General features: G+C 44.0%; 1 protein-coding gene across 5 annotated transcripts in view; it reads right to left on the reverse strand.

Moving 5' to 3' along the window:
- SZT2 (SZT2 subunit of KICSTOR complex) overlaps positions 1–25,561 on the reverse strand; it is a 187,260-nt gene that overhangs the window by 15,337 nt on the left and 146,362 nt on the right. For all 5 annotated transcript variants that reach the window (XM_088447303.1, XM_088447301.1, XM_088447302.1 and 2 more), the window contains 9 exons: positions 23,877–24,007; positions 23,575–23,757; positions 6,642–6,903; positions 6,341–6,420; positions 6,079–6,201; positions 5,664–5,866; positions 4,279–4,357; positions 2,169–2,249; positions 1,802–1,876 (listed from right to left, as the gene is read on the reverse strand). In XM_088447303.1, coding sequence (XP_088303429.1) covers positions 1,802–1,876; positions 2,169–2,249; positions 4,279–4,357; positions 5,664–5,866; positions 6,079–6,201; positions 6,341–6,420; positions 6,642–6,903; positions 23,575–23,757; positions 23,877–24,007 — 1,217 coding nt within the window. The remainder of the gene's footprint in view (positions 1–1,801; positions 1,877–2,168; positions 2,250–4,278; positions 4,358–5,663; positions 5,867–6,078; positions 6,202–6,340; positions 6,421–6,641; positions 6,904–23,574; positions 23,758–23,876; positions 24,008–25,561) is intronic.

Below are 25,561 nucleotides of genomic sequence, written 5' to 3' on the forward strand. Positions count from 1 at the left end.
GGGACTGATGTGAGTCACCAGATATTCTCTGTATAGCGCTACAGAATGTGTGTGTGCGATAATACAATGGAAATAATTGCATGAGCTGACAATATTCACGAGAATCCTATTCATATCCCAAGTGATATCATCTCTACTCCCTAATGAATTAAGCTGCCAACAGAAACTGTGAATTCCAAAAATTATATTTAATTTCTCAACATATAATTCAGGGTTTTTGCTGAACTGCATTCAGGATACACAGATATCTTTTGTGGCACAGTTCCAGAGACACTATTATTTTATACACTGGAATCTGCATATACTGTACTGAAAAAAAACGGCAAAACAAATGAGCTTGTTACATTAATTGCAGAGAGATAATAAATCCCTACAGCAGGTATCCTCTCACCCAGTGATAATCAACAGGGCCAATTAACCGTGATCACGGCATCTGTGTGTCACGCCGGTGACAACAGCCGTTAGTGCCGATGCATAAACATCTCTGTCCCTCGCCGTTACACACGGATCTCTCTGCAACTTTACACTGTGGCAGGACAGATGAATCCGATGACCCAGTAGGGGTCCTCAATCACCCACTGTCACAAGGCCCCACCATTCCCTCACTTTAATGCAGTGACCAGGGCTGGTCTGGGTATTGGCCATGTTTCTTGCAGGTTTTAATGACATCATTCAGCCAAAAGTAAATGAATAAATGTATCTACTGTAGTAGATGGATAACTGAACAGAGATAGATTTAGATTTGCAATCAATTCGGCTGCATTGCGAGCATGGGGAATAACGCGGATCTCCATCAGTATTCACAGTTGGCTGCGACGCCCCTATTCATGCGATTGCGAAAGTTGCCATTTGCACCAGACCTATACCTGATACTAGAGATCAGTCTCTGGAAACTAAGTGATGTCACTGGTTCCTAGAGAATGGATAGGCTGCATTCTCAGTGATGTCACTGGTTCCTAGAGAATGGATAGGCTGCATTCTCAGTGATGTCACTTTTCTTAGCAAATGGATAGGCTGCATTCTCAGTGATGTCACTGGTTCCTAGAGAATGGATAGGCTGCATTCTCAGTGATGTCACTTTTCTTAGCAAATGGATAGGCTGCATTCTCAGTGATGTCACTTTTTCCTAGTATATGGATAGGCTGCATTCTCAGTAATGTCACTGGTTCCTAGTGTATGGATAGGCTGCATTCTCAGTAATGTCACTGGTTCCTAGTGTATGGATAGGCTGCATTCTCAGTGATGTCACTTTTCTTAGCAAATGGATAGGCTGCATTCTCAGTGATGTCACTGGTTCCTAGTGAATGGATAGGCTGCATTCTCAGTAATGTCACTGGTTCCTAGTATATGGATAGGCTGCATTTTCAGTGATGTCACTGGTTCCTAGTGTATGGATAGGCTGCATTCTCAGTGATGTCACTGGTTCCTAGTGTATGGATAGGCTGCATTCTCAGTGATGTCACTGGTTCCTAGTGAATGGATAGGCTGCATTCTCAGTGATCTAACTTTTTCCTAGTATATGGATAGCTGCATTCTCAGTGATATCACTGGTTACTAATGAATGGATAGGCTGCATTCTCAGTGATGTCACTAGTTACTAATGAATGGATAGGCTACATTCTCAGTGAGGTCACTGGTATGTGAATGTTTTAGTCTTTCACAAAGGTGGGAGCCCTAGAAATAAGTCAAGAATTGTTAATTTGTGGTGACAGATTTGCTTTAAATGTACGGTTTAAAATTGGATGAAAAATTAAGACATGATGTATGGTGTGCATGTAACGTAGGGACAGTGAAGAGGTACCTGTGAGTTGACAGACTGGCCCATTGGTATGCGGGAACATTCCAGAGCGTATTGCTTCACGCAAAAATAGCATCCCTAAGGGACAGAGATACAAATCATCACAAATCTGAGAGAACCCCTTCTCTATACCCAGCATTCCCAGTCATAGGCGTGTACACAGGGTAGGTGATTTTATAAGGATGAGAGAGATAATGGAGAATGATGACGATCGTGGATTGATAATGATGGAAGAGGGTTTAATGGTGGAGGGTAACTGATTAATGTTTGATAGATGAATGATCGTTTTTTTTTCAAAAGTGTAAAATAAATTCCTAATGAACTGTGCTGGGCATCCCTATATTTCCGGACACACCCCCAGCCCAACCACCTGGAAGGAGAGTTCCATTAGCACGATTCCTCCAGGCAGCGCCCTCTGCAGGTGGTAAGTGGTAACTGTAGAAATTGTACTCTGCAAAATATAAAACAGTCCATAAAACACATTCTTTGTAATATGTAATATAATAGTATAAATTATTTTCTATTGTCCTTCATTTAAACTGGTTTGCTCTAATGATTGTGACATTACATGTAGTTCATAATTATACTGTATATACATATATATATAATTAAATCTGCTTTAGATGCTATGTGATGTACAGTATGCATCACTGGGACAAATAAGCCTTCCTCCTAATCCTGCGGGATCCACGAATAATAAAATCTCACTGAGCAGTTGTGTACCTTTATTTTTAGAGATTATGTAATTCAATTAGTTTTTCTGTAATTTGTACAGCAGGTTGATTTCAGTGTCTATATTACACTTTAAATTGTCCCTGAATGAAGACATAATTTCCTTATAGATTGGCTAACATACAGGGGGTCGTCCTCACAAAGGAATTAGAATAACAAAATGCTGTGCACTATAAACATGCAGAATAGGGCAGAAGCACGTGGACATAGAGAAATTGTAGAATAGATATATATATATATATATATATATACACACATACACACACAGGTTGAGTCTCCCATATCCAAATATTCCGAAATACGGAATATTTTTAGCATGACTAAGATAATGAAACCTTTGATTTTTGATGGTTCAATGTACACAAACTTTGTTTAAGGCACAAAATTATTAAAAATAAAGTCTAAAATGACCTATAGGCTGTGTGTATAAGGTGTATATGACATATAAATGAATTTCATGTATATACACAAACTTTGTTTGAGCCACAAAATTATTGAAAATATTGTATAAAATTATCTTCAGGCTGTGTATAAGGTGTATATGAATCATAAATGCATTCTGTGTTTAGATTTGGGCCCTATTCCTGAGACATTTCAATATGGTATGCAATTATTCCAAAATACGGAATATTCCGATATCCAAATCACCCCTGGTCCCAAGCACTTTGGATATGGGAGACAGAGACAGAGAGAGACAGAGAGAGAAGACCACATTGCTTAAATAATTAAATAAATAAAAACAGAAAACTCAACACTCACCATTGTTAAATCACTCACAATAATATATAAATAATGTGGTTTGGTTCATGGATTGATCAATGCATTTAAGCCTGCAACCCACATCACGGGACCCCGATTATGCCTCCCCCCCCCCCAATAATCGGGATGGTGACCGATCTAAGGAACTTCTAAGACGAGAAACTAAATGGATTTACAGGCTAGGCACTATGTCACCTACCGGTCTAAATGAACAATTTAACTTACAATTTTTTTTTATAGACACATATACTCCATTTATCATTGATCATATATGATGTTTGCCTGAATAGTGGATATCCTACTATTATTAGGCTGTTTTTTGCAGCTTAGGCAGTCATTTGCTAGATAGATAAACCATATGCCAAAATGCTTTGGGACTGATCTAATTGTGTGTTCCTTATGTTTGCCTTTCTTTTTAGTTTGGTCCCTGCAGGAATCCGTACTTGTAAGTTTTAATGGTGGTGGGTGTTTCACTAACAATATGACGTCACAGCTGCCGTCTTCCCGGAGGGGCTCCGGCGTGCTGATCACAGGGTGAGAGCATTTATAAGGTAAGACTGTTCTATTATGTATTTTGTATCCTGAGGAAAGAACTAATACAAGGGTTCCGAAACTTCGATATGTTTAATGACTAGTGTACGGTCTTGATTGTGAAGCTGCCGGGAGTGCTGCCTATTGCTGCATATATCTATTTCCTTTCCCGGCAAGGAGAGGTAAAAAAGGAGGGCACCAGGTGCAAGGTATCCATGTAGCCTCTGAGTGCCGTCCGTACTTGCTGTATGGACTATGGAAAACGGTAACAGAAATCACATTAGTGGGCAGAGTCTGCTTGCTAGGTGTGCGCCTCATACAGAGACAACAATACCCGCTAAGGCCCTGTGATATGCAATGTTACTCAAGAGAAAAACTTAAATCTTCTGTAAGAAAATTATGCCCGGTTATCTGGCCTCCCAGTTAATGATCACACTCATGGTGTACTCCGGACTCACCTTAGGGCTACCCTCACTTTTGGGCTTGGAGGTTCTGTTCTCTGGAGCCAATGAGGTCACAGGTCTAATCCGCGCCGTGCTACAAATATCAAAAGAGAAGGTGGTGGGAAAACCGTGCAGAGAGGGGCAATGCAGAGCTGCAGTTTCACAGCCGATAATACAAACATAGTATACAAAACCCCTCCAGTTGTCTTATTCCAGACCCATCAACTTGATAAAGACACATTGGCGAAACGCGTAGGTGTGGTTACCTGGAAGGACTTGATTAATCACCTTTGATGTCTTTGAGAATGCCTTGCACAGTTGGATCCTCACCCAGGCGACTTACCTTTAATAGGCAAACTAACCTCTGACATTTCGCTATATCCATGAAGTGGAGAAATTGTAGACCACCTATTTGGAAAGTTAAATTATATGGCTTTTGGAAAGACTTTTTCAAGTCAGTGGGAAGGGGATAAGTGTCCTCGTTGTTTGCTATCTACACATGAAGGCTGACTTTTTCTTCTGAGGTGCTTGTGATAAAGAACATCCATATGAAAAGTAACTACCTTGTTAAGTGGTTCTAGCAAGTGGATGTTATAGAAGCATGTACAAAGGTGCCTTAAGCTAATCCACCATGATATTTCTTGTCTATTCTCCGTACACCATATGGTGCAACAGAGATTGCTCTGGGAGAAGTTGCGCACCGTATTTTTCTTTAAACTTTGTGTCTTCATCGTATCGCAGCCGCAGTGAAAAGACGTCACATCGTACCAGAGACAATAGGCTGCGCTTTAACCGCAAATTAATCGGTATAACACGTACAAAGTCACAGATAAAGCACAACGGAACTTGGCGTGATGAAAAGCCGCGGCCGCTCGCAACTGGGCCCTTTTTAAACAAATTCAGACTCAGTCGCATGCAGAGGTATAAAAGTCGCACACCCCATTGACCAGAGTACGCTAGCAATATTGAATAGCTAGAGGATACTTTTGTTGCTTCTATATGTTTTAATCATGCAAATAAGACACATTTTGAGCAAGTCGTTGCTCGGCACGGCCGACTCACACGGCACCAGGCACGCAAGTCGGGCTTATTTGCAGCAACTGAAGCAACAGTAAGACAGGACACATCTGTAGAAGTGATTTCGGACCCTTTAAGGCAGGCCTGGCCAACCTGTGGCTCTCCAGCTGTTGTGAAACTACAAGTCCCAGCATGCCTTGCCACAGTTTTGCTATTAGGGAATGCTAAAACTCTGGCAAGGCATGCTGGGACTTGTAGTTTCACAACAGCTGGAGAGCCACAGATTGGCCAGGCCTGCTTTAAGGCATCAAACGGTGATGAGCTGGACATGTGAAGTTTACTCAGCAATACCTCATACCCTTGTGTCTGGAATGTGCACTCACCTGCGGATGGGAGAGGCAGGGCGAAGCTGTACCAGGATAAAGCCGGTGCTCTGCAGGTACTGGATGTATTGCTGCATAAACGCCGTGCATAGCTCCTGCAGCCACGGCTCCTCCTTTGCTTTGCTGAGCGGCATATCGTTCGAGTCGCAGCTGTAACTGCGATCCCTGCCGGACGCACCTGAGTCATTGGACTGATGTCGTTTCTGGGTAAAGACATTACTTTGTGTAAAAAAAAAAATCAGACCTCCGCAAAGCTGGCGCAACAATGACATGCAGCATAATGCAGGGGGTCGGCAAGCTACGGCTCTCCAGGTACTGTGATACTAGCAGCCCCAGCATGTGCATGCTTGGTCTTGTAGTTCCACAGCAGCTGGGAGGAACCACAGGTCGCCTACCTTGAATGAGATCAGAATACCTTGCCCTCGCTCCTGCACTGGTCACTGTGGACTTGCGCTTGGAACGATGGATCGAACAGCAGAGGGGTGGCGCAGTAATGAACCAGCCGGGCAGACTGTTTCAGGGTGTCTAAGTCTGCAGCCTGCGGAAGTAAATTGAAGTAAGTGACTGAAGCAATATTGTGCCTGGAGATGGGTTAGATAGAGGGTGGAAAAATGGGAAGAGCTTAACAGATCTAAGCCGAAGGTTCTAAAAGCGTTGGTAGATGGAGCCCGACTTACACTGATTGGCATATTAGACTGTGCCGATCTCTGCTGCCACGTCACAAAGAGATTCTCAATCTTAAGTTGCTTCTCCATCTCTATAAAAGGAAAATGTGGATGTTAAAACAAATAACAGAACATGCAAACTCCAAATAATAAACACCAGTCGCACTTGCAGAACAGTGCACTGAAGACGCAACATGTATATTCTGAGGAGCGGATACTACAACGGTGGAATTCTGGGCTCTCCACCTTGGTTGTAAGCGGTGTGGTTGTGTCCAGCAATGGGGTTTTATGGCCTAAAGTTCCCACTTCTAACCTCTTCGTTCCGTGCTTTTGATCTCCAAGAACTGAGCTCCATGGCACGACACGGTGTCCACCTCAGTTGAGAGGTGCATGGGTTTTACAGGCATGACGTCCCTGAGAACTTCATCGAAGGGCACAATGTCCGGGGGGTAGTGTAAGCTCGGGAGGCTGCGGATGGAGTTTCCCAGTCGTGTCTGCTCTTTGTAAGGTGGTGGTGTAGAGCTCCTGATAAGGGCATCGACCTCTAAGGTGGAGTTTAGGAATGGGTTGGGATCCTGAAAAGTAGCAAAACGGGAAGAAAAAAAAAAAGTAAGTTCATATGCACTTTGTGACGAATGAAATAACAATGTTATTATATTTATATATACTGTATCTATATCTATATATCTCAGAGATTAATTAAGCAGCACACACAAAGCCTATGGAGTAGCATACAGGGGCCCTGATTCAGAGCTGGACGCTCTGAAAGAGCTTTTTTTTTTTTTTTTTTCGGAGCGGCCTCCTGGCCGCTCGCATAGCTGTGGGTGACCACCCACAGCTATTGCGAGCGTCCAGGATGATGGTTGCGATGGTCAAGACCATCACGACCATCGGGCTTGCGACGAGACCCTTGTGGTAGGGTCTCGTGGCGCAAGCCCCAGAGAGCTTCTGGCTCTAATAGAGCGGAAAGCTCTCCCACTGACATCACTGGTGATGTCAGTGGGGCCGCCCACAAACGGCAGGAGTTCGCATGGGAGTGCCTCCGTTTGTGAAGCCACCCCCCCGCCACGCCTACAAAATGGGGCGAGCTGTCGATCAACATCGACAGCCTCCCCTTTTGTAGTGAGCCACAGAGCGAGAGCTTTTTGCGCTCGCTCCGGGGCTCACGCGCGTGCACTCGGCCACCATCAACCCGCTTGCGAGCGCTTTGCGCTTGTGAGCGGGTCTGAATCAGGCCAAGAGGTCGAATACAAGATGGAAAAAAGAAAAAATCCATTAAAGCATGAAAATTAATTGTATTTCAACAGGTACAACAATCCTTGATACAGCAGAAAAGCCACACCAGCACGACAATGGTGGTAAATACACATGCAATAAATGGCGATGCTTGCATTGGTAAAGACGGTCAGTGACATCTTATCCTGCACATGTTTGAACAGGATAAGATTTCAACATTTTAAATATAAGGAGGTACAAAACAGATTCCTTTCCTAGCATTCCTTCCTTACAAATTCCAAAGCACGTACACATACCCTTTATTATTCAAAATGTCGTAACTCAAGAGTTCAAAATCTTACATAAGATCAGAACTACATGAAATAGTGCACTGATATTCAAAAGAGTTTCTCAGATGAATAGGTCACAGATCTTATTTGATTCTGTGACAAACCTCAATTAGACTGTAAGCTCTCACGAGCAGGGCCCTCTATGATCTCATGCTTTTCCTTCCCTCACTTACAACCAGTGGTGCCAGGGGGGTAGGGGGGTACTGTTTACATGGGCTGGTTGGAGGGGCCCGGGTCAGTTGCTGGGGGGGGGGCGGCGGGGCGGGATATTGTCCCCCTTTGAAGTGGGCTCGGTTCAGTTGCTTTGCGCATCATATTAATTTATAACACCGTGGCCTGGATCTCTATGGCCTCCCATCATAGTAATGCCTACCTGTGTCTCTATGGCTTCCCATCATAGTAATGTATAACACTGCCTGCCTGTGTCTCTATGGCCTCCCATCATAGTAATATATAACACTGCCTGCCTGTGTCTCTATGGCCTCCCATCATATTAATGTATAACATTACCTGCCTGTGTTTCTATGGCAATGTGATGTATAACACTGCCTGCCTGTGTCTCTATGGCTTCTCATCATAGTAATGTATAACACTGCCTGCCTGTGTCTCTATGGCCTCCCATCATAGTAATATATAACACTGCCTGCCTGTGTCTCTATGGCCTCCCATCATACTAATGTATAACACTGCCTGCCTGTGTCTCTATGGCCTCCCATCATAGTAATCATAGTAATATATAACACTGCCTGCCTGTGTCTCTATGGCCTCCCATCATAGTAATATATAACACTGCCTGCCTGTGTCTCTATGGCCTCTCACATCATAGTAATCATAGTAATGTAGAACACTGCCTGCCTGTATCTCTATGGCTTCCCATCATAGTAATGTATAACACTGCCTGCCTGTGTGTCTATGGCCTCCCATCATAGTAATGTATAACACTGCCTGCCTGTGTCTCTATGGCTTCCCATCATAGTAATATAGAACACTGCCTGCCTGTGTCTCTATGGCCTCCCATCATAGTAATCATAGTAATGTATAACACTGCCTGCCTGTGTCTCTATGGCTTCCCATCATAGTAATATATAACACTGCCTCTGCCTGTGTCTCTATGGCCTCCCATCATAGTAATCATAGTAATATATAACACTGCCTGCCTGTGTCTCTATGGCCTCCCATCATAGTAATGTATAACACTGCCTGCCTGTGTGTCTATGTCCTCCCATCATAGTAATGTATAACACTGCCTGCCTGTGTGTCTATGTCCTCCCATCATAGTAATGTATAACACTGCCTGCCTGTGTGTCTATGGCCTCCCATCATAGTAATGTATAACACTGCCTGCCTGTGTCTCTATGGCCTCCCATCATAGTAATGTATAACACTGCCTGCCTGTGTCTCTATGGCCTCCCATCATAGTAATCATAGTAATATATAACACTGCCTGCCTGTGTCTCTATGGCCTCTCACATCATAGTAATGTATAACACTGCCTGCCTGTGTCTCTATGGCCTCTCACATCATAGTAATCATAGTAATGATTAACACTGCCTGCCTGTATCTCTATGGCTTCCCATCATAGTAATATATAACACTGCCTCTGCCTGTCTCTCTATGGCCTCCCATCATAGTAATCATAGTAATATATAACACTGCCTGCCTGTGTCTCTATGGCCTCCCATCATAGTAATGTATAACACTGCCTGCCTGTGTCTCCATGGCCTCCCATCATAGTAATGTATAACACTGCCTGCCTGTGTGTCTATGTCCTCCCATCATAGTAATGTATAATACTGCCTGCCTGTGTGTCTATGGCCTCCCATCATAGTAATGTATAACACTGCCTGCCTGTGTCTCTATGGCCTCCCATCATAGTAATGTATAACACTGCCAGCCTGTGTCTCTATGGCTTCCCATCATAGTAATATAGAACACTGCCTGCCTGTGTCTCTATGGCCTCCCATCATAGTAATATATAACACTGCCTGCCTGTGTCTCTATGGCCTCTCACATCATAGTAATCACAGTAATGTATAACACTGCCTGCCTGTGTCTCTATGGCTTCCCATCATAGTAATGTATAACACTGCCTGCCTGTGTCTCTATGGCCTCCCATCATAGTAATGTATAACACTGCCTGCCTGTGTCTCTATGGCCTCCCATCATAGTAATGTATAACACTGCCTGCCTGTGTCTCTATGGCTTCCCATCACAGTAATATATAACACTGCCTGCCTGTGTCTCTATGGCCTCCCATCATAGTAATGTATAACACTGCCTGCCTGTGTCTCTATGGCTTCCCATCATAGTAATATAGAACACTGCCTGCATGTGTCTCTATGGCCTCCCATCATAGTAATATATAACACTGCCTGCCTGTGTCTCTATGGCCTCTCACATCATAGTAATCATAGTAATGTATAACACTGCCTGCCTGTGTCTCTATGGCTTCCCATCATAGTAATGTATAACACTGCCTGCCTGTGTCTCTATGGCCTCCCATCATAGTAATGTATAACACTGCCTGCCTGTGTCTCTATGGCCTCCCATCATAGTAAAGTATAACACTGCCTGCCTGTGTCTCTATGGCCTCCCATCATAGTAATGTATAACACTGCCTGCCTGTGTCTCTATGGCCTCCCATCATAGTAATCATAGTAATATATAACACTGCCTGCCTGTGTCTCTATGGCCTCTCACATCATAGTAATGTATAACACTGCCTGCCTGTGTCTCTATGGCCTCTCACATCATAGTAATCATAGTAATGATTAACACAGCCTGCCTGTATCTCTATGGCTTCCCATCATAGTAATATATAACACTGCCTCTGCCTGTGTCTCTATGGCCTCCCATCATAGTAATCATAGTAATATATAACACTGCCTGCCTGTGTCTCTATGGCCTCCCATCATAGTAATGTATAACACTGCCTGCCTGTGTCTCTATGGCCTCCCATCATAGTAATGTATAACACTGCCTGCCTGTGTGTCTATGTCCTCCCATCATAGTAATGTATAACACTGCCTGCCTGTGTGTCGATGGCCTCCCATCATAGTAATGTATAACACTGCCTGCCTGTGTCTCTATGGCTTCCCATCATAGTAATGTATAACACTGCCTGCCTGTGTCTCTATGGCTTCCCATCATAGTAATATAGAACACTGCCTGCCTGTGTCTCTATGGCCTCCCATCATAGTAATATATAACACTGCCTGCCTGTGTCTCTATGGCCTCTCACATCATAGTAATCATAGTAATGTATAACACTGCCTGCCTGTGTCTCTATGGCTTCCCATCATAGTAATGTATAACACTGCCTGCCTGTGTCTCTATGGCCTCCCATCATAGTAATGTATAACACTGCCTGCCTGTGTCTCTATGGCCTCCCATCATAGTAATGTATAACACTGCCTGCCTGTGTCTCTATGGCCTCCCATCATAGTAATGTATAACACTGCCTGCCTGTGTCTCTAAGGCTTCCCATCATAGTAATATATAACACTGCCTGCCTGTGTCTCTATGGCCTCCCATCATAGTAATATATAACACTGCCTGCCTGTGTCTCTATGGCCTCCCATCATAGTAATGTATAACACTGCCTGCCTGTGTCTCTATGGCCTCCCATCATAGTAATGTATAAAACTGCCTGCCTGTGTCTCTATGGCCTCCCATCATAGTAATCATAGTAATATATAACACTGCCTGCCTGTGTCTCTATGGCCTCTCACATCATAGTAATGTATAACACTGCCTGCCTGTGTCTCTATGGCCTCTCACATCATAGTAATCATAGTAATGATTAACACTGCCTGCCTGTATCTCTATGGCTTCCCATCATAGTAATATATAACACTGCCTCTGCCTGTGTCTCTATGGCCTCCCATCATAGTAATCATAGTAATATATAACACTGCCTGCCTGTGTCTCTATGGCCTCCCATCATAGTAATGTATAACACTGCCTGCCTGTGTCTCTATGGCCTCCCATCATAGTAATGTATAACACTGCCTGCCTGTGTGTCTATGGCCTCCCATCATAGTAATGTATAACACTGCCTGCCTGTGTCTCTATGGCCTCCCATCATAGTAATGTATAACACTGCCTGCCTGTATCTCTATGGCTTCCCATCATAGTAATATAGAACACTGCCTGCCTGTGTCTCTATGGCCTCCATTCATAGTAATATATAACACTGCCTGCCTGTGTCTCTATGGCCTCTCACATCATAGTAATCACAGTAATGTATAACACTGCCTGCCTGTGTCTCTATGGCTTCCCATCATAGTAATGTATAACACTGCCTGCCTGTGTCTCTATGGCCTCCCATCATAGTAATGTATAACACTGCCTGCCTGTGTCTCTATGGCCTCCCATCATAGTAATGTATAACACTGCCTGCCTGTGTCTCTATGGCCTCCCATCATAGTAATGTATAACACTGCCTGCCTGTGTCTCTATGGCTTCCCATCACAGTAATATATAACACTGCCTGCCTGTGTCTCTATGGCCTCCCATCATAGTAATATATAACACTGCCTGCCTGTGTCTCTATGGCCTCTCACATCATAGTAATCATAGTAATGTATAACACTGCCTGCCTGTGTCTCTATGGCTTCCCATCATAGTAATGTATAACACTGCCTGCCTGTGTCTCTATGGCCTCCCATCATAGTAATGTATAACACTGCCTGCCTGTGTCTCTATGGCCTCCCATCATAGTAATGTATAACACTGCCTGCCTGTGTCTCTATGGCCTCCCATCATAGTAATGTATAACACTGCCTGCCTGTGTCTCTATGGCCTCCCATCATAGTAATCATAGTAATATATAACACTGCCTGCCTGTGTCTCTATGGCCTCTCACATCATAGTAATGTATAACACTGCCTGCCTGTGTCTCTATGGCCTCTCACATCATAGTAATCATAGTAATGATTAACACAGCCTGCCTGTATCTCTATGGCTTCCCATCATAGTAATATATAACACTGCCTCTGCCTGTGTCTCTATGGCCTCCCATCATAGTAATATAGAACACTGCCTTCCTGTGTCTCTATGGCTTCCCATCATAGTAATATATAACACTGCCTGCCTGTGTCTCTATGGCCTCTCACATCATTGTAATCACAGTAATGTATAACACTGCCTGCCTGTGTCTCTATGGCTTCCCATCATAGTAATGTATAACACTGCCTGCCTGTGTCTCTATGGCCTCCCATCATAGTAATGTATAACACTGCCTGCCTGTGTCTCTATGGCCTCCCATCATAGTAATGTATAACACTGCCTGCCTGTGTCTCTATGGCCTCCCATCATAGCAATGTATAACACTGCCTGCCTGTGTCTCTATGGCTTCCCATCACAGTAATATATAACACTGTCTGCCTGTGTCTCTATGGCCTCTCACATCATAGTAATCATAGTAATGATTAACACAGCCTGCCTGTATCTCTATGGCTTCCCATCATAGTAATATATAACACTGCCTCTGCCTGTGTCTCTATGGCCTCCCATCATAGTAATCATAGTAATATATAACACTGCCTGCCTGTGTCTCTATGGCCTCCCATCATAGTAATGTATAACACTGCCTGCCTGTGTCTCTATGGCCTCCCATCATAGTAATGTATAACACTGCCTGCCTGTGTGTCTATGTCCTCCCATCATAGTAATGTATAACACTGCCTGCCTGTGTGTCGATGGCCTCCCATCATAGTAATGTATAACACTGCCTGCCTGTGTCTCTATGGCCTCCCATCATAGTAATGTATAACACTGCCTGCCTGTGTCTCTATGGCTTCCCATCATAGTAATATAGAACACTGCCTGCCTGTGTCTCTATGGCCTCCCATCATAGTAATATATAACACTGCCTGCCTGTGTCTCTATGGCCTCTCACATCATAGTAATCATAGTAATGTATAACACTGCCTGCCTGTGTCTCTATGGCTTCCCATCATAGTAATGTATAACACTGCCTGCCTGTGTCTCTATGGCCTCCCATCATAGTAATGTATAACACTGCCTGCCTGTGTCTCTATGGCCTCCCATCATAGTAATGTATAACACTGCCTGCCTGTGTCTCTATGGCCTCCCATCATAGTAATGTATAACACTGCCTGCCTGTGTCTCTAAGGCTTCCCATCATAGTAATATATAACACTGCCTGCCTGTGTCTCTATGGCCTCCCATCATAGTAATATATAACACTGCCTGCCTGTGTCTCTATGGCCTCCCATCATAGTAATGTATAACACTGCCTGCCTGTGTCTCTATGGCCTCCCATCATAGTAATGTATAAAACTGCCTGCCTGTGTCTCTATGGCCTCCCATCATAGTAATCATAGTAATATATAACACTGCCTGCCTGTGTCTCTATGGCCTCTCACATCATAGTAATGTATAACACTGCCTGCCTGTGTCTCTATGGCCTCTCACATCATAGTAATCATAGTAATGATTAACACTGCCTGCCTGTATCTCTATGGCTTCCCATCATAGTAATATATAACACTGCCTCTGCCTGTGTCTCTATGGCCTCCCATCATAGTAATCATAGTAATATATAACACTGCCTGCCTGTGTCTCTATGGCCTCCCATCATAGTAATGTATAACACTGCCTGCCTGTGTCTCTATGGCCTCCCATCATAGTAATGTATAACACTGCCTGCCTATGTGTCTATGGCCTCCCATCATAGTAATGTATAACACTGCCTGCCTGTGTCTCTATGGCCTCCCATCATAGTAATGTATAACACTGCCTGCCTGTATCTCTATGGCTTCCCATCATAGTAATATAGAACACTGCCTGCCTGTGTCTCTATGGCCTCCATTCATAGTAATATATAACACTGCCTGCCTGTGTCTCTATGGCCTCTCACATCATAGTAATCACAGTAATGTATAACACTGCCTGCCTGTGTCTCTATGGCTTCCCATCATAGTAATGTATAACACTGCCTGCCTGTGTCTCTATGGCCTCCCATCATAGTAATGTATAACACTGCCTGCCTGTGTCTCTATGGCCTCCCATCATAGTAATGTATAACACTGCCTGCCTGTGTCTCTATGGCCTCCCATCATAGTAATGTATAACACTGCCTGCCTGTGTCTCTATGGCTTCCCATCACAGTAATATATAACACTGCCTGCCTGTGTCTCTATGGCCTCCCATCATAGTAATATATAACACTGCCTGCCTGTGTCTCTATGGCCTCTCACATCATAGTAATCATAGTAATGTATAACACTGCCTGCCTGTGTCTCTATGGCTTCCCATCATAGTAATGTATAACACTGCCTGCCTGTGTCTCTATGGCCTCCCATCATAGTAATGTATAACACTGCCTGCCTGTGTCTCTATGGCCTCCCATCATAGTAATGTATAACACTGCCTGCCTGTGTCTCTATGGCCTCCCATCATAGTAATGTATAACACTGCCTGCCTGTGTCTCTATGGCCTCCCATCATAGTAATCATAGTAATATATAACACTGCCTGCCTGTGTCTCTATGGCCTCTCACATCATAGTAATGTATAACACTGCCTGCCTGTGTCTCTATGGCCTCTCACATCATAGTAATCATAGTAATGATTAACACAGCCTGCCTGTATCTCTATGGCTTCCCATCATAGTAATATATAACACTGCCTCTGCCTGTGTCTCTATGGCCTCCCATCATAGTAATATAGAACACTGCCTTCCTGTGTCTCTATGGCTTCCCATCATAGTAATATATAACACTGCCTGCCTGTGTCTCTATGGCCTCTCACATCATTGTAATCACAGTAATGTATAACACTGCCTGCCTGTGTCTCTATGGCTTCCCATCATAGTAATGTATAACACTGCCTGCCTGTGTCTCTATGGCCTCCCATCATAGTAATGTATAACACTGCCTGCCTGTGTCTCTATGGCCTCCCATCATAGTAATGTATAACACTGCCTGCCTGTGTCTCTATGGCCTCCCATCATAGTAATGTATAACACTGCCTGCCTGTGTCTCTATGGCTTCCCATCACAGTAATATATAACACTGTCTGCCTGTGTCTCTATGGCCTCTCACATCATAGTAATCACAGTAATGTATAACACTGCCTGCCTGTGTCTCTATGGCTTCCCATCATAGTAATGTATAACACTGCCTGCCTGTGTCTCTATGGCCTCCCATCACAGTAATGTATAACACTGCCTGCCTGTGTCTCTATGGCTTCCCATCATAGTAATGTATAACACTGCCTGCCTGTGTCTCTATGGCCTCCCATCATAGTAATGTATAACACTGCCTGCCTGTGTCTCTATGGCCTCCCATCATAGTAATGTATAACACTGCCTGCCTGTGTCTCTATGGCCTCCCATCATAGTAATGTATAACACTGCCTGCCTGTGTCTCTATGGCTTCCCATCACAGTAATATATAACACTGTCTGCCTGTGTCTCTATGGCCTCTCACATCATAGTAATCACAGTAATGTATAACACTGCCTGCCTGTGTCTCTATGGCTTCCCATCATAGTAATGTATAACACTGCCTGCCTGTGTCTCTATGGCCTCCCATCATAGTAATGTATAACACTGCCTGCCTGTGTCTCTATGGCCTCCCATCATAGTAATGTATAACACTGCCTGCCTGTGTCTCTATGGCCTCCCATCATAGTAATATATAACACTGCCTGCCTGTGTCTCTATGGCCTCCCATCATAGTAATGTATAACACTGCCTGCCTGTGTCTCTATGGCCTCCCATCATAGTAATGTATAACACTGCCTGCCTGTGTCTCTATGGCCTCCCATCATAGTAATGTATAACACTGCCTGCCTGTGTCTCTATGGCCTCCCATCATAGTAATCATAGTAATATATAACACTGCCTGCCTGTGTCTCTATGGCGTCTCACATCATAGTAATGTATAACACTGCCTGCCTGTGTCTCTATGGCCTCTCACATCATAGTAATCATAGTAATGATTAACACTGCCTGCCTGTATCTCTATGGCTTCCCATCATAGTAATATATAACACTGCCTCTGCCTGTGTCTCTATGGCCTCCCATCATAGTAATATATAACACTGCCTGCCTGTGTCTCTATGGCCTCTCACATCATAGTAATCATAGTAATGTATAACACTGCCTGCCTGTGTCTCTATGGCTTCCCATCATAGTAATGTATAACACTGCCTGCCTGTGTCTCTATGGCTTCCCATCATAGTAATGTATAACACTGCCTGCCTGTGTCTCTATGGCCTCCCATCATAGTAATCATAGTAATGTATAACACTGCCTGCCTGTGTCTCTATGGCCTCCCATCATAGTAATCATAGTAATATATAACACTGCCTGCCTGTGTCTCTATGGCCTCTCACATCATAGTAATGTATAACACTGCCTGCCTGTGTCTCTATGGCCTCTCACATCATAGTAATCATAGTAATGATTAACACTGCCTGCCTGTATCTCTATGGCTTCCCATCATAGTAATATATAACACTGCCTGCCTGTGTCTCTATGGCCTCTCACATCATAGTAATGTATAACACTGCCTGCCTGTGTCTCTATGGCCTCTCACATCATAGTAATCATAGTAATGATTAACACTGCCTGCCTGTATCTCTATGGCTTCCCATCATAGTAATGTATAACACTGCTTGCCTGTGTCTCTATGGCCTCCCATCATAGTAATGTATAACACTGCCTGTCTGTGTCTCTATGGCTTCTCATCATAGTAATGTATAACACTGCCTGCCTGTGTCTCTATGGCCTCCCATCATAGTAATATATAACACTGCCTGCCTGTGTCTCTATGGCCTCCCATCATAGTAATCATAGTAATGTATAACACTGCCTGCCTGTGTCTCTATGGCCTCCCATCATAGTAATGTATAACACTGCCTGCCTGTGTCTCTATGGCCTCCCATCATAGTAATCATAGTAATGTATAACACTGCCTGCCTGTGTCTCTATGGCTTCCCATCATAGTAATGTATAACACTGCCTGCCTGTGTCTCTATGGCCTCCCATCATAGTAATATATAACACTGCCTGCCTGTGTCTCTATGGCCTCCCATCATAGTAATGTATAACACTGCCTGCCTGTGTCTCTATGGCTTCCCATCATAGTAATGTATAACACTGCCTGCCTGTGTCTCTATGGCTTCCCATCATAGTAATGTATAACACTGCCTGCCTGTGTCTCTATGGCCTCCCATCATAGTAATGTATAACACTGCCTGCCTGTGTCTCTATGGCCTCCCATCATAGTAATGTATAACACTGCCTGCCTGTGTCTCTATGGCCTCCCATCATAGTAATGTATAACACTGCCTGCGTATATAGAAAAACAAGGGAATTGACAATCAGGCGACTAGTTTGCTAGATGTGTAAAATCACACACAGTAAAATATATAATGAATAAGTATTGGTTTCAAAATGCAATTAAATCTGATTATACCTCAGAACATATAGAAGAGCGTGTTCCACGCTGAATAATAAATAAATATATCAAACCAATAAATAACAAAGTGCTTAGTGCAAGATATGATACGTCTGGTTATATCTAGAAAAATGTATATTGAACTCTTATAACAAGCCAATGAATAACAAAGTGCTAGTGCAAAATATGATAAATCTGGGACAAAGTGCTAGTGCCAAGTATGATAAAAATTATGACAATTTATTGAAAAACAGTGCACATAATTACACTATTGACTCAGAGCGGACGCCGAAACACTAATAGGCTAAGTTGCTATACACTATACAGTTTATTTGTTTCACTCAGTAAGTCACACAGGTAGTGGCGCTGTACCCATCTATTTCTTGATATATATATATATATATATATATATATATATATATATATATATATATTTATATATATGTATGTTAGATTTAAAGCTCTAGTTTATAAAGAATGCCCGTTATATCCGCAACTGTGTGTATGAACACTGTGGGGTAGAACAGAAGGGCTCAGTGTTTGTCACTGAGGAGATTAAAAACCCTCTTAGAGGGGGTAATAGCCTTAATTTGCTCCTTAAATGCAAGGCTTTTTAGATGAATCATGTGTCTGAATACATTTGACAAAATTATAGATGAATCATGTGTCTGAATATATTTGGCTAAATGATGGAGGAATTGTATATAAATCACGCACTTGTACATGTATAATATATTGTCCCCAATGCATTTTTGTTTTTAAGCACAAAATGTTTATCTTTGTTCTTTTTTAAATTGTTAATAGCTTATGAGAATAAGAGTTCACTTTCCCTATCTCCTGGCATGTTGCCATTGCATTTATAAACTATACGTGAGCTAAATAAAGTTATGTACATTCTGTGTTATAGCAGATAATGGAGGCTAAAACAAAAAATAATTTTGCCAAAGATGATTTGGGACACAAGTAGATGGCAGATTAAGGCCAGATACTGCCTTTGATTCTTGGCCTATCCCCAAAACCCGGAAGCAAACATTATTCATTTTTGAAACAACCAGATACTAAGGAAAATGTATTTCTATCTACAGCAGTTTCCCAAACTCCGCCATTACAGTCCAGAAATTAAGGATATCCATGCTTGAGCACAGATGACTTAATTAGTACATCAGTCAATTTTATTTAACTACCTGGACTCAAATGGAATACATACGACTGACCAGCCGTTGGGATGCTGGCGGTCAGGATCCCGACAGGGATCAGTAAGTAGCCTAACCCTCCCCGATGGTGCCTAACCCTAACTTCCTCACTGGTGGTGCCCAACCCTAACCTCCTCTCTGGTGGTGCCCAACCCTAACCTCCACTCTGGTGGTGCCCAACCCTAACCTCCACTCTGGTGGTGCCCAACCCTAACCTCCACTCTGGTGGTGCCCAACCCTAACCTCCACTCTGGTGGTGCCCAACCCTAACCTCCACTCTGGTGGTGCCCAACCCTAACCTCCACTCTGGTGGTGCCCAACCCTAACCTCCACTCTGGTGGTGCCCAACCCTAACCTCCACTCTGGTGGTGCCCAACCCTAACCTCCACTCTGGTGGTGCCCAACCCTAACCTCCACTCTGGTGGTGCCCAACCCTAACCTCCACTCTGGTGGTGCCCAACCCTAACCTCCACTCTGGTGGTGCCCAACCCTAACCTCCACTCTGGTGGTGCCCAACCCTAACCTCCACTCTGGTGGTGCCCAACCCTAACCTCCACTCTGGTGGTGCCCAACCCTAACCTCCACTCTGGTGGTGCCCAACCCTAACCTCCACTCTGGTGGTGCCCAACCCTAACCTCCACTCTGGTGGTGCCCAACCCTAACCTCCCACCCATTAGTGCCTAACCCTAACCTCCCACCCATTAGTGCCTAATCCTAACCCCCTTCCCACACCCTAAACCTAACCCTCCCCGGGTGGTGCCTAACCCTAACCTCCCACCTGGTGGTGCCTAAACCTAACCCCCCCCTCCCACACCCTAAACCTAACCCCCCCCCACTCCCGAAGCCTAACCCTAACCCTCCCCGGTCAGTCCCTAAACCTAACCCGCATACTTACCATCGGGATGCAGGCGTTGGTATCTTAATCTCTCCAGGATGGCGACGTCTGCATTCTGACAGGCGTCGGGATTCCGTCATCGCTATATAGACGTACGGCATCCCGTCCGCCGTCATACTGACTGCCTCTCGCTCAAGCTTGTAAATTCTTAAAACCTGGACTGTAATGGCGGATTTTGGGAACCTCTGATCCAGAGTACCGCTTCCAAATCATCAGTAGATCCAGCCATAAAAAAAGAAGCCACAAGTTTTTGTTTTGGAGCTATCTGCAACGAGTGTCTGGAGATGATGGAAAGTGACTGTCCTGGAGTCAGCTCTGCAGCAGGAAACTTTCACTACTTAGCACTGAAAAAAAAACGATAGAACGGCAATGCTTGATAAGTCGTCATGGCAGGGCCGTGTCCTTTAACGGGTGGGGGAATTTATTTAGGTCCAAAATAAGGGTGTGAAGATGTAGGACATAATGTGCTTAGCCTGTGGGCTATCTTTCACTCGTGTTATTGTATTATAATGGCCTCTGTATGTGGGGTAGGGTTCTAAATTATTTAAAGTGCCAGGCTCTACTCTACCACCGTCTATACCCAGTGTCTTCAGCTCCAGTGTCCCCTAGTGCATGGCCGCACCGATTCTCTTTGCTCAAATTTACTTTGAATTTAACCTGCAGTTCGAAACTTTTGAATTGGTTCGAGAAGACCACAAGCAATCTCAGCATCTCCAGCCTCTAGGTTAGATTGCTCTATTGTGAATTCATCTGTACTTCACTTCTAATAAAGGAATCTCTGATTGTTCAGTCTTCTAAACATTGAATTGTAGTCGTTTTATTATGGTGTTTATAGGGCTAATTCTGAGTTGTGAGTAAAGCAAAGAAAGAGCATTAACTTTGCACCTTGACAAAACCATGCTGCACTGCAGGTGGCGCAGATGTAACGGAATCCAACCGCCGGACGCAAGTCTGGTGGTTGGAATCCCGACAGCGGCTGCCCGCCATGGGTAAAAATCTCAATCTTCCTAAGGTAAGTATAGACTAACCTAATTCCCTTCCCTAACCCTGACCCTCCCTTACGGGTGCCTAACCCTAACCTTCCCCCCAGTGCCTAACCCTAATCCCCCCTTCCCCGCAGCCTAAGCCTAAACCCCCAGGGGGGTGCCTAACCCTGTCCCCCCCGGGGGTGCCTAACCCTCCGCCCCCCCCCCGTCTAGATTTAGACGCCTGTCATTTAACCCTCGCCGGGATTAAGCAGTCGGGAAGCCGGCTGTCGGGATTAGGTCCGCCGGCTTCCCGACTGCATACCGTTGTAACATGATAGATTTAGGTTTGGGAGGGAGGTATGTCCAAAAGCAAATCTAAATTGCAGTGCAACAATAAAGATTGTCCAGCATTTGTGCAGAAGTAGCCAGTATTTACCCTGTATGCACCCCTGGCAATGCAGCATGGTTTGTTGCAGATATAAAGTTACTTGCTTATTTTGCTCAGAAACAGCCTCTAAATCAGGAGGTTCCCAAACCCGGTCCCCAAGGCACCCTAACGGTCCAGATTTTAGGCACATGCATTGTTGAGCAAAGATGGTTGAATCAAATTGATTGAGGTACTAATTAAGTCACCTGTGCCTAAGCATGGCTAGCCTTAAAACCTGGACCGTTAGGATGTCTTGAGGACCGAGTTTGGGAACCTCTGCTATATATGTTCAGTGTTTCGGTGGTTAGAGGTTACAAGGACCCAGGCCTATAGGGGCTGGTACACTGGAGTGTGATCATGAGTGACATGCTCTAGGTTCTAGGAGGAAGTGTGACAATGATGTAGCCTTCTCTGGAGCTGTGACCAGTCGTTGGAGGTGGCGCTTATGAGGCAGAAATTGCGCCTGTCGCTCCTCGGAGACCTAAGTTTACAAATAAACCACAGGAGACCCTGTGACAGATCAACCCTACACTTCTCATATAAATATAGTAACATTGTTAACACTCTTATTTGGGCCAGGTTGTCTCTTACGATTCCTGCTGTGAAGACAAACTGTAGAGATGATCTAATTGAAGCAATAAAACTGTATTGTAAATAATAAGTTCAACTTATTCCGCTAGAGACCACTCTGTACAATCAGTAACATGAGTTACAAGTCTAATTAGATCTAACTGATCCATCTAACCTAGTAAATTAGTCAACAGGCTGCAACGTACAGTCTATTAAATGAAACGACAATTTATGGAGGAACAAATACCAGCTTTGTGTAAGCACTTTGTGTAAAACAAGCTGGCCAGGGACTTCAGTGCATTTGTAGCAGAAAAATGTTTGTTTGAATACTAAGTTTGTGACAATTAAACCTTGCAAACAAGTACTTGTGCTTTGCAGCAACTGAATACTGACTGGGATCCTGTGAACTGAATACTTTGCCTGATACACAGCCGACGGATGGGGCTTCCATACTGGCTGTGAGCCTGCCGGGCGCCTAGTTGAAATATTGGGATTTCTCCATACATTACATTAGTACAGGACTTATCAAATTTTGCCAAAAGTCAGAAACTAACAATCCCCTAAGGAATAAAACTTGAGGTGCGCAGAGTGTGAGATACAATGTTCAGTTTACCCAACTTTAAGGGGGTCTATGTACTAAGCCTTAAAGAGAGAGAAAGTGGACGGATATAAAGTACCAACCAATCAGCTCCTAACTGTCACTTTACAGGCTGTGTTCAAAAAACGACAGGAGCGGATTAATTGGTACATTATCCCCATACACTTTATCGCTCTCCAAGGATTAGTACATAGACCACATAGTAACAGCGTAACATGTACCAGCAGCACCAAACCCTTTTCTCCAGAGTGTAGCAGCAGTGGCCGACAGATTTATCTAGCACCGCCCAATCTGGTCCAATCTGGTGATAATGGGTAATAAATAACTTGTCAGTTGATCTCCTGCATCTCCAAGATGTAACCAGGCTCTTACAATAGGCCAGACGTCATCATGGGACTGCGATGCTCTCCTCTGCTCACCAGGATGTATTATCTAATTGCCATGGTAAACGGATATTGCCCTGTACTAGCCACAAGTTTAATTCAGGCATTAAAACGGTTAATTAAATCCTTACTCTCAGCAGTTGCCATAGTTACGGCATGCCTCTATCCCCTCTAGACAATACATCCGCATAAGCACATTCTGAAGCGGTTACCTGCTTACTATCCTCGTGCCAAGGGGTGTCCGAGAAACAGTAGTGATGGAAGAGTCCTAATTTCTGGCTCAGAAGACAATGCACCACGTGGGCCCGAGCGTTCTGCCACTGGATTAAGCGCACCAGGGAACGACTCAGCGATGCTCCCAGATCTGGGGACCAGTTGTAGGTGTACAGGGTCAGCTGCCCGGGAAGATAAAACAAAAAAAAAAAGATCAAATTAAAAAAAAAGAGGGAACGTCCTGGTCCCGGGGGCTCCTAATTCAGCAAATGGAAATATTACAGTATGAAATGATCGTCACCTTTTTGTCCTGTATTTCAATGAACAGGAACCTCTGCCGGGGAATTAAACCACGAATTGAAGTGGATAAATCCAAAGGTCGCTCTGCGGAGCCGAGCTCCATGGCCTCAAAACGCTGGTATCCTTTTTGGGCTGCGAGTAGAAGACATACAGTATATGAGCTTATGTGGGAATAGTGAGGGGGGGGGTCACAGCAGGCTTTCCACCATCATTTGCAGGTTTACCCTTGCCCTGCTTTCTCTCTATTCCTTCCCTCTATCTTATTCCTCAAAGCCTTTATCTCATCTAGGTAGTGAGTTATTTGTGTTACTCTTGGATATTGAACAGTTTTGTGGACATACTGTAACTGTATCTAATACATAGGGGCATATTCAATTAGGTGCAAAAAGTGTTGTACTTTTCGCATGCCGGACTTTTCCATGCGGAAAAGTATTGCGCGTGCCCCCGCATTCAATTAGAATTCGGCGAAACGCAAACAGACGAAAAGTGCTGTCAGATTTGGGGAAATCAGCCTGACACCCCCCAAAAGATGCACTGACATTGGGGATCACTATAGATAACCCCCGAAGAATAGCCCTTCTGAAAGTATTTGGGGTACTTACAGTCAATGGCTTTGAAATGAAACAAACAAGATGTGCTTTAACTGCAGAATTTCAGATTTATTTGAGGGTAATTACATCCAAATCAGGTGAACGGTGTAGGAATTACAACGGTTTCTATATGTGCCTCCCACTTTTTAAAGGGGCCAAAAGTAATGGGACTATCAACTCAAAAGCTATTTCATGGACAGGTGTGGGCTATTCCCTCGTTATTTCATTATCAATTAAGCAGGTAAAAGGTCTGGAGTTGATTCTAGGTGTGACATTTGCATTTGGAATCAGTTGCTGTCAACTCTCAATATGAGATCCAAAGAGCTGTCACTATCAGTGAAGCAAGCCATCATTAGGCTGAAAAATCAAAACAAACCCATCAGAGAGATAGCAAAAACTTTAGGTGTGGCCAAATCACCTGTTTGGAACATTCTTAAAAAGAAAGAATGCACCGGACAGCTCAGCAACACCAAAAGACCCTGAAGACCACGGAAAACAACTGTGGTGGATGACAGAAGAATTATTTCCCTGGTGAAGAAAAACCCCTTCACAACAGTTGGCCAAATCAAGAACACTCTCCAGGAGGTAGGTGTATATGTGTCAAAGTCAACAATCAAGAGAAGACTTCACAAGAGTGAATATAGAGGGTTCACCACAAGATGTAAACCATTGGTGAGCCTCAAAAACAGGAAGACCAGATTAGAGTTTGCCAAACAACATCTAAAAAAGCCATTACAGTTCTGGAACAACATCCTATGGACAGATGAGACAAAGATCAACTTGTACCAGAGTGATGGGAAGAGAAGAGTATGGAGAAGGAAAGGAACTGCTCATGATCCAAAACATACCACCTCATCAGTGAAGCATGGTGGTGGTAGTGTCATGGCGTGGGCATATATGGCTGCCAATGGAACTGGTTCCCTTGTATTTATTGATGATGTGACTGCTGACAAAAGCAGCAGAATGAATTCTGAAGTGTTTCGGGCAATATTATATGCTCATATTCAGTCAAATGCTTCAGAGCTCATTGGACGGCGCTTCACAGTGCACATAGACAATGACCCGAAGCATACTGCAAAAGCAACTAAAGAGTTTT

The sequence above is a fragment of the Taudactylus pleione genome, unplaced genomic scaffold, assembly GCF_031769625.1.
Source record: "Taudactylus pleione unplaced genomic scaffold, aTauple2 ptg000428l, whole genome shotgun sequence".
Taxonomy (NCBI): Eukaryota; Metazoa; Chordata; class Amphibia; order Anura; family Myobatrachidae; genus Taudactylus; species Taudactylus pleione.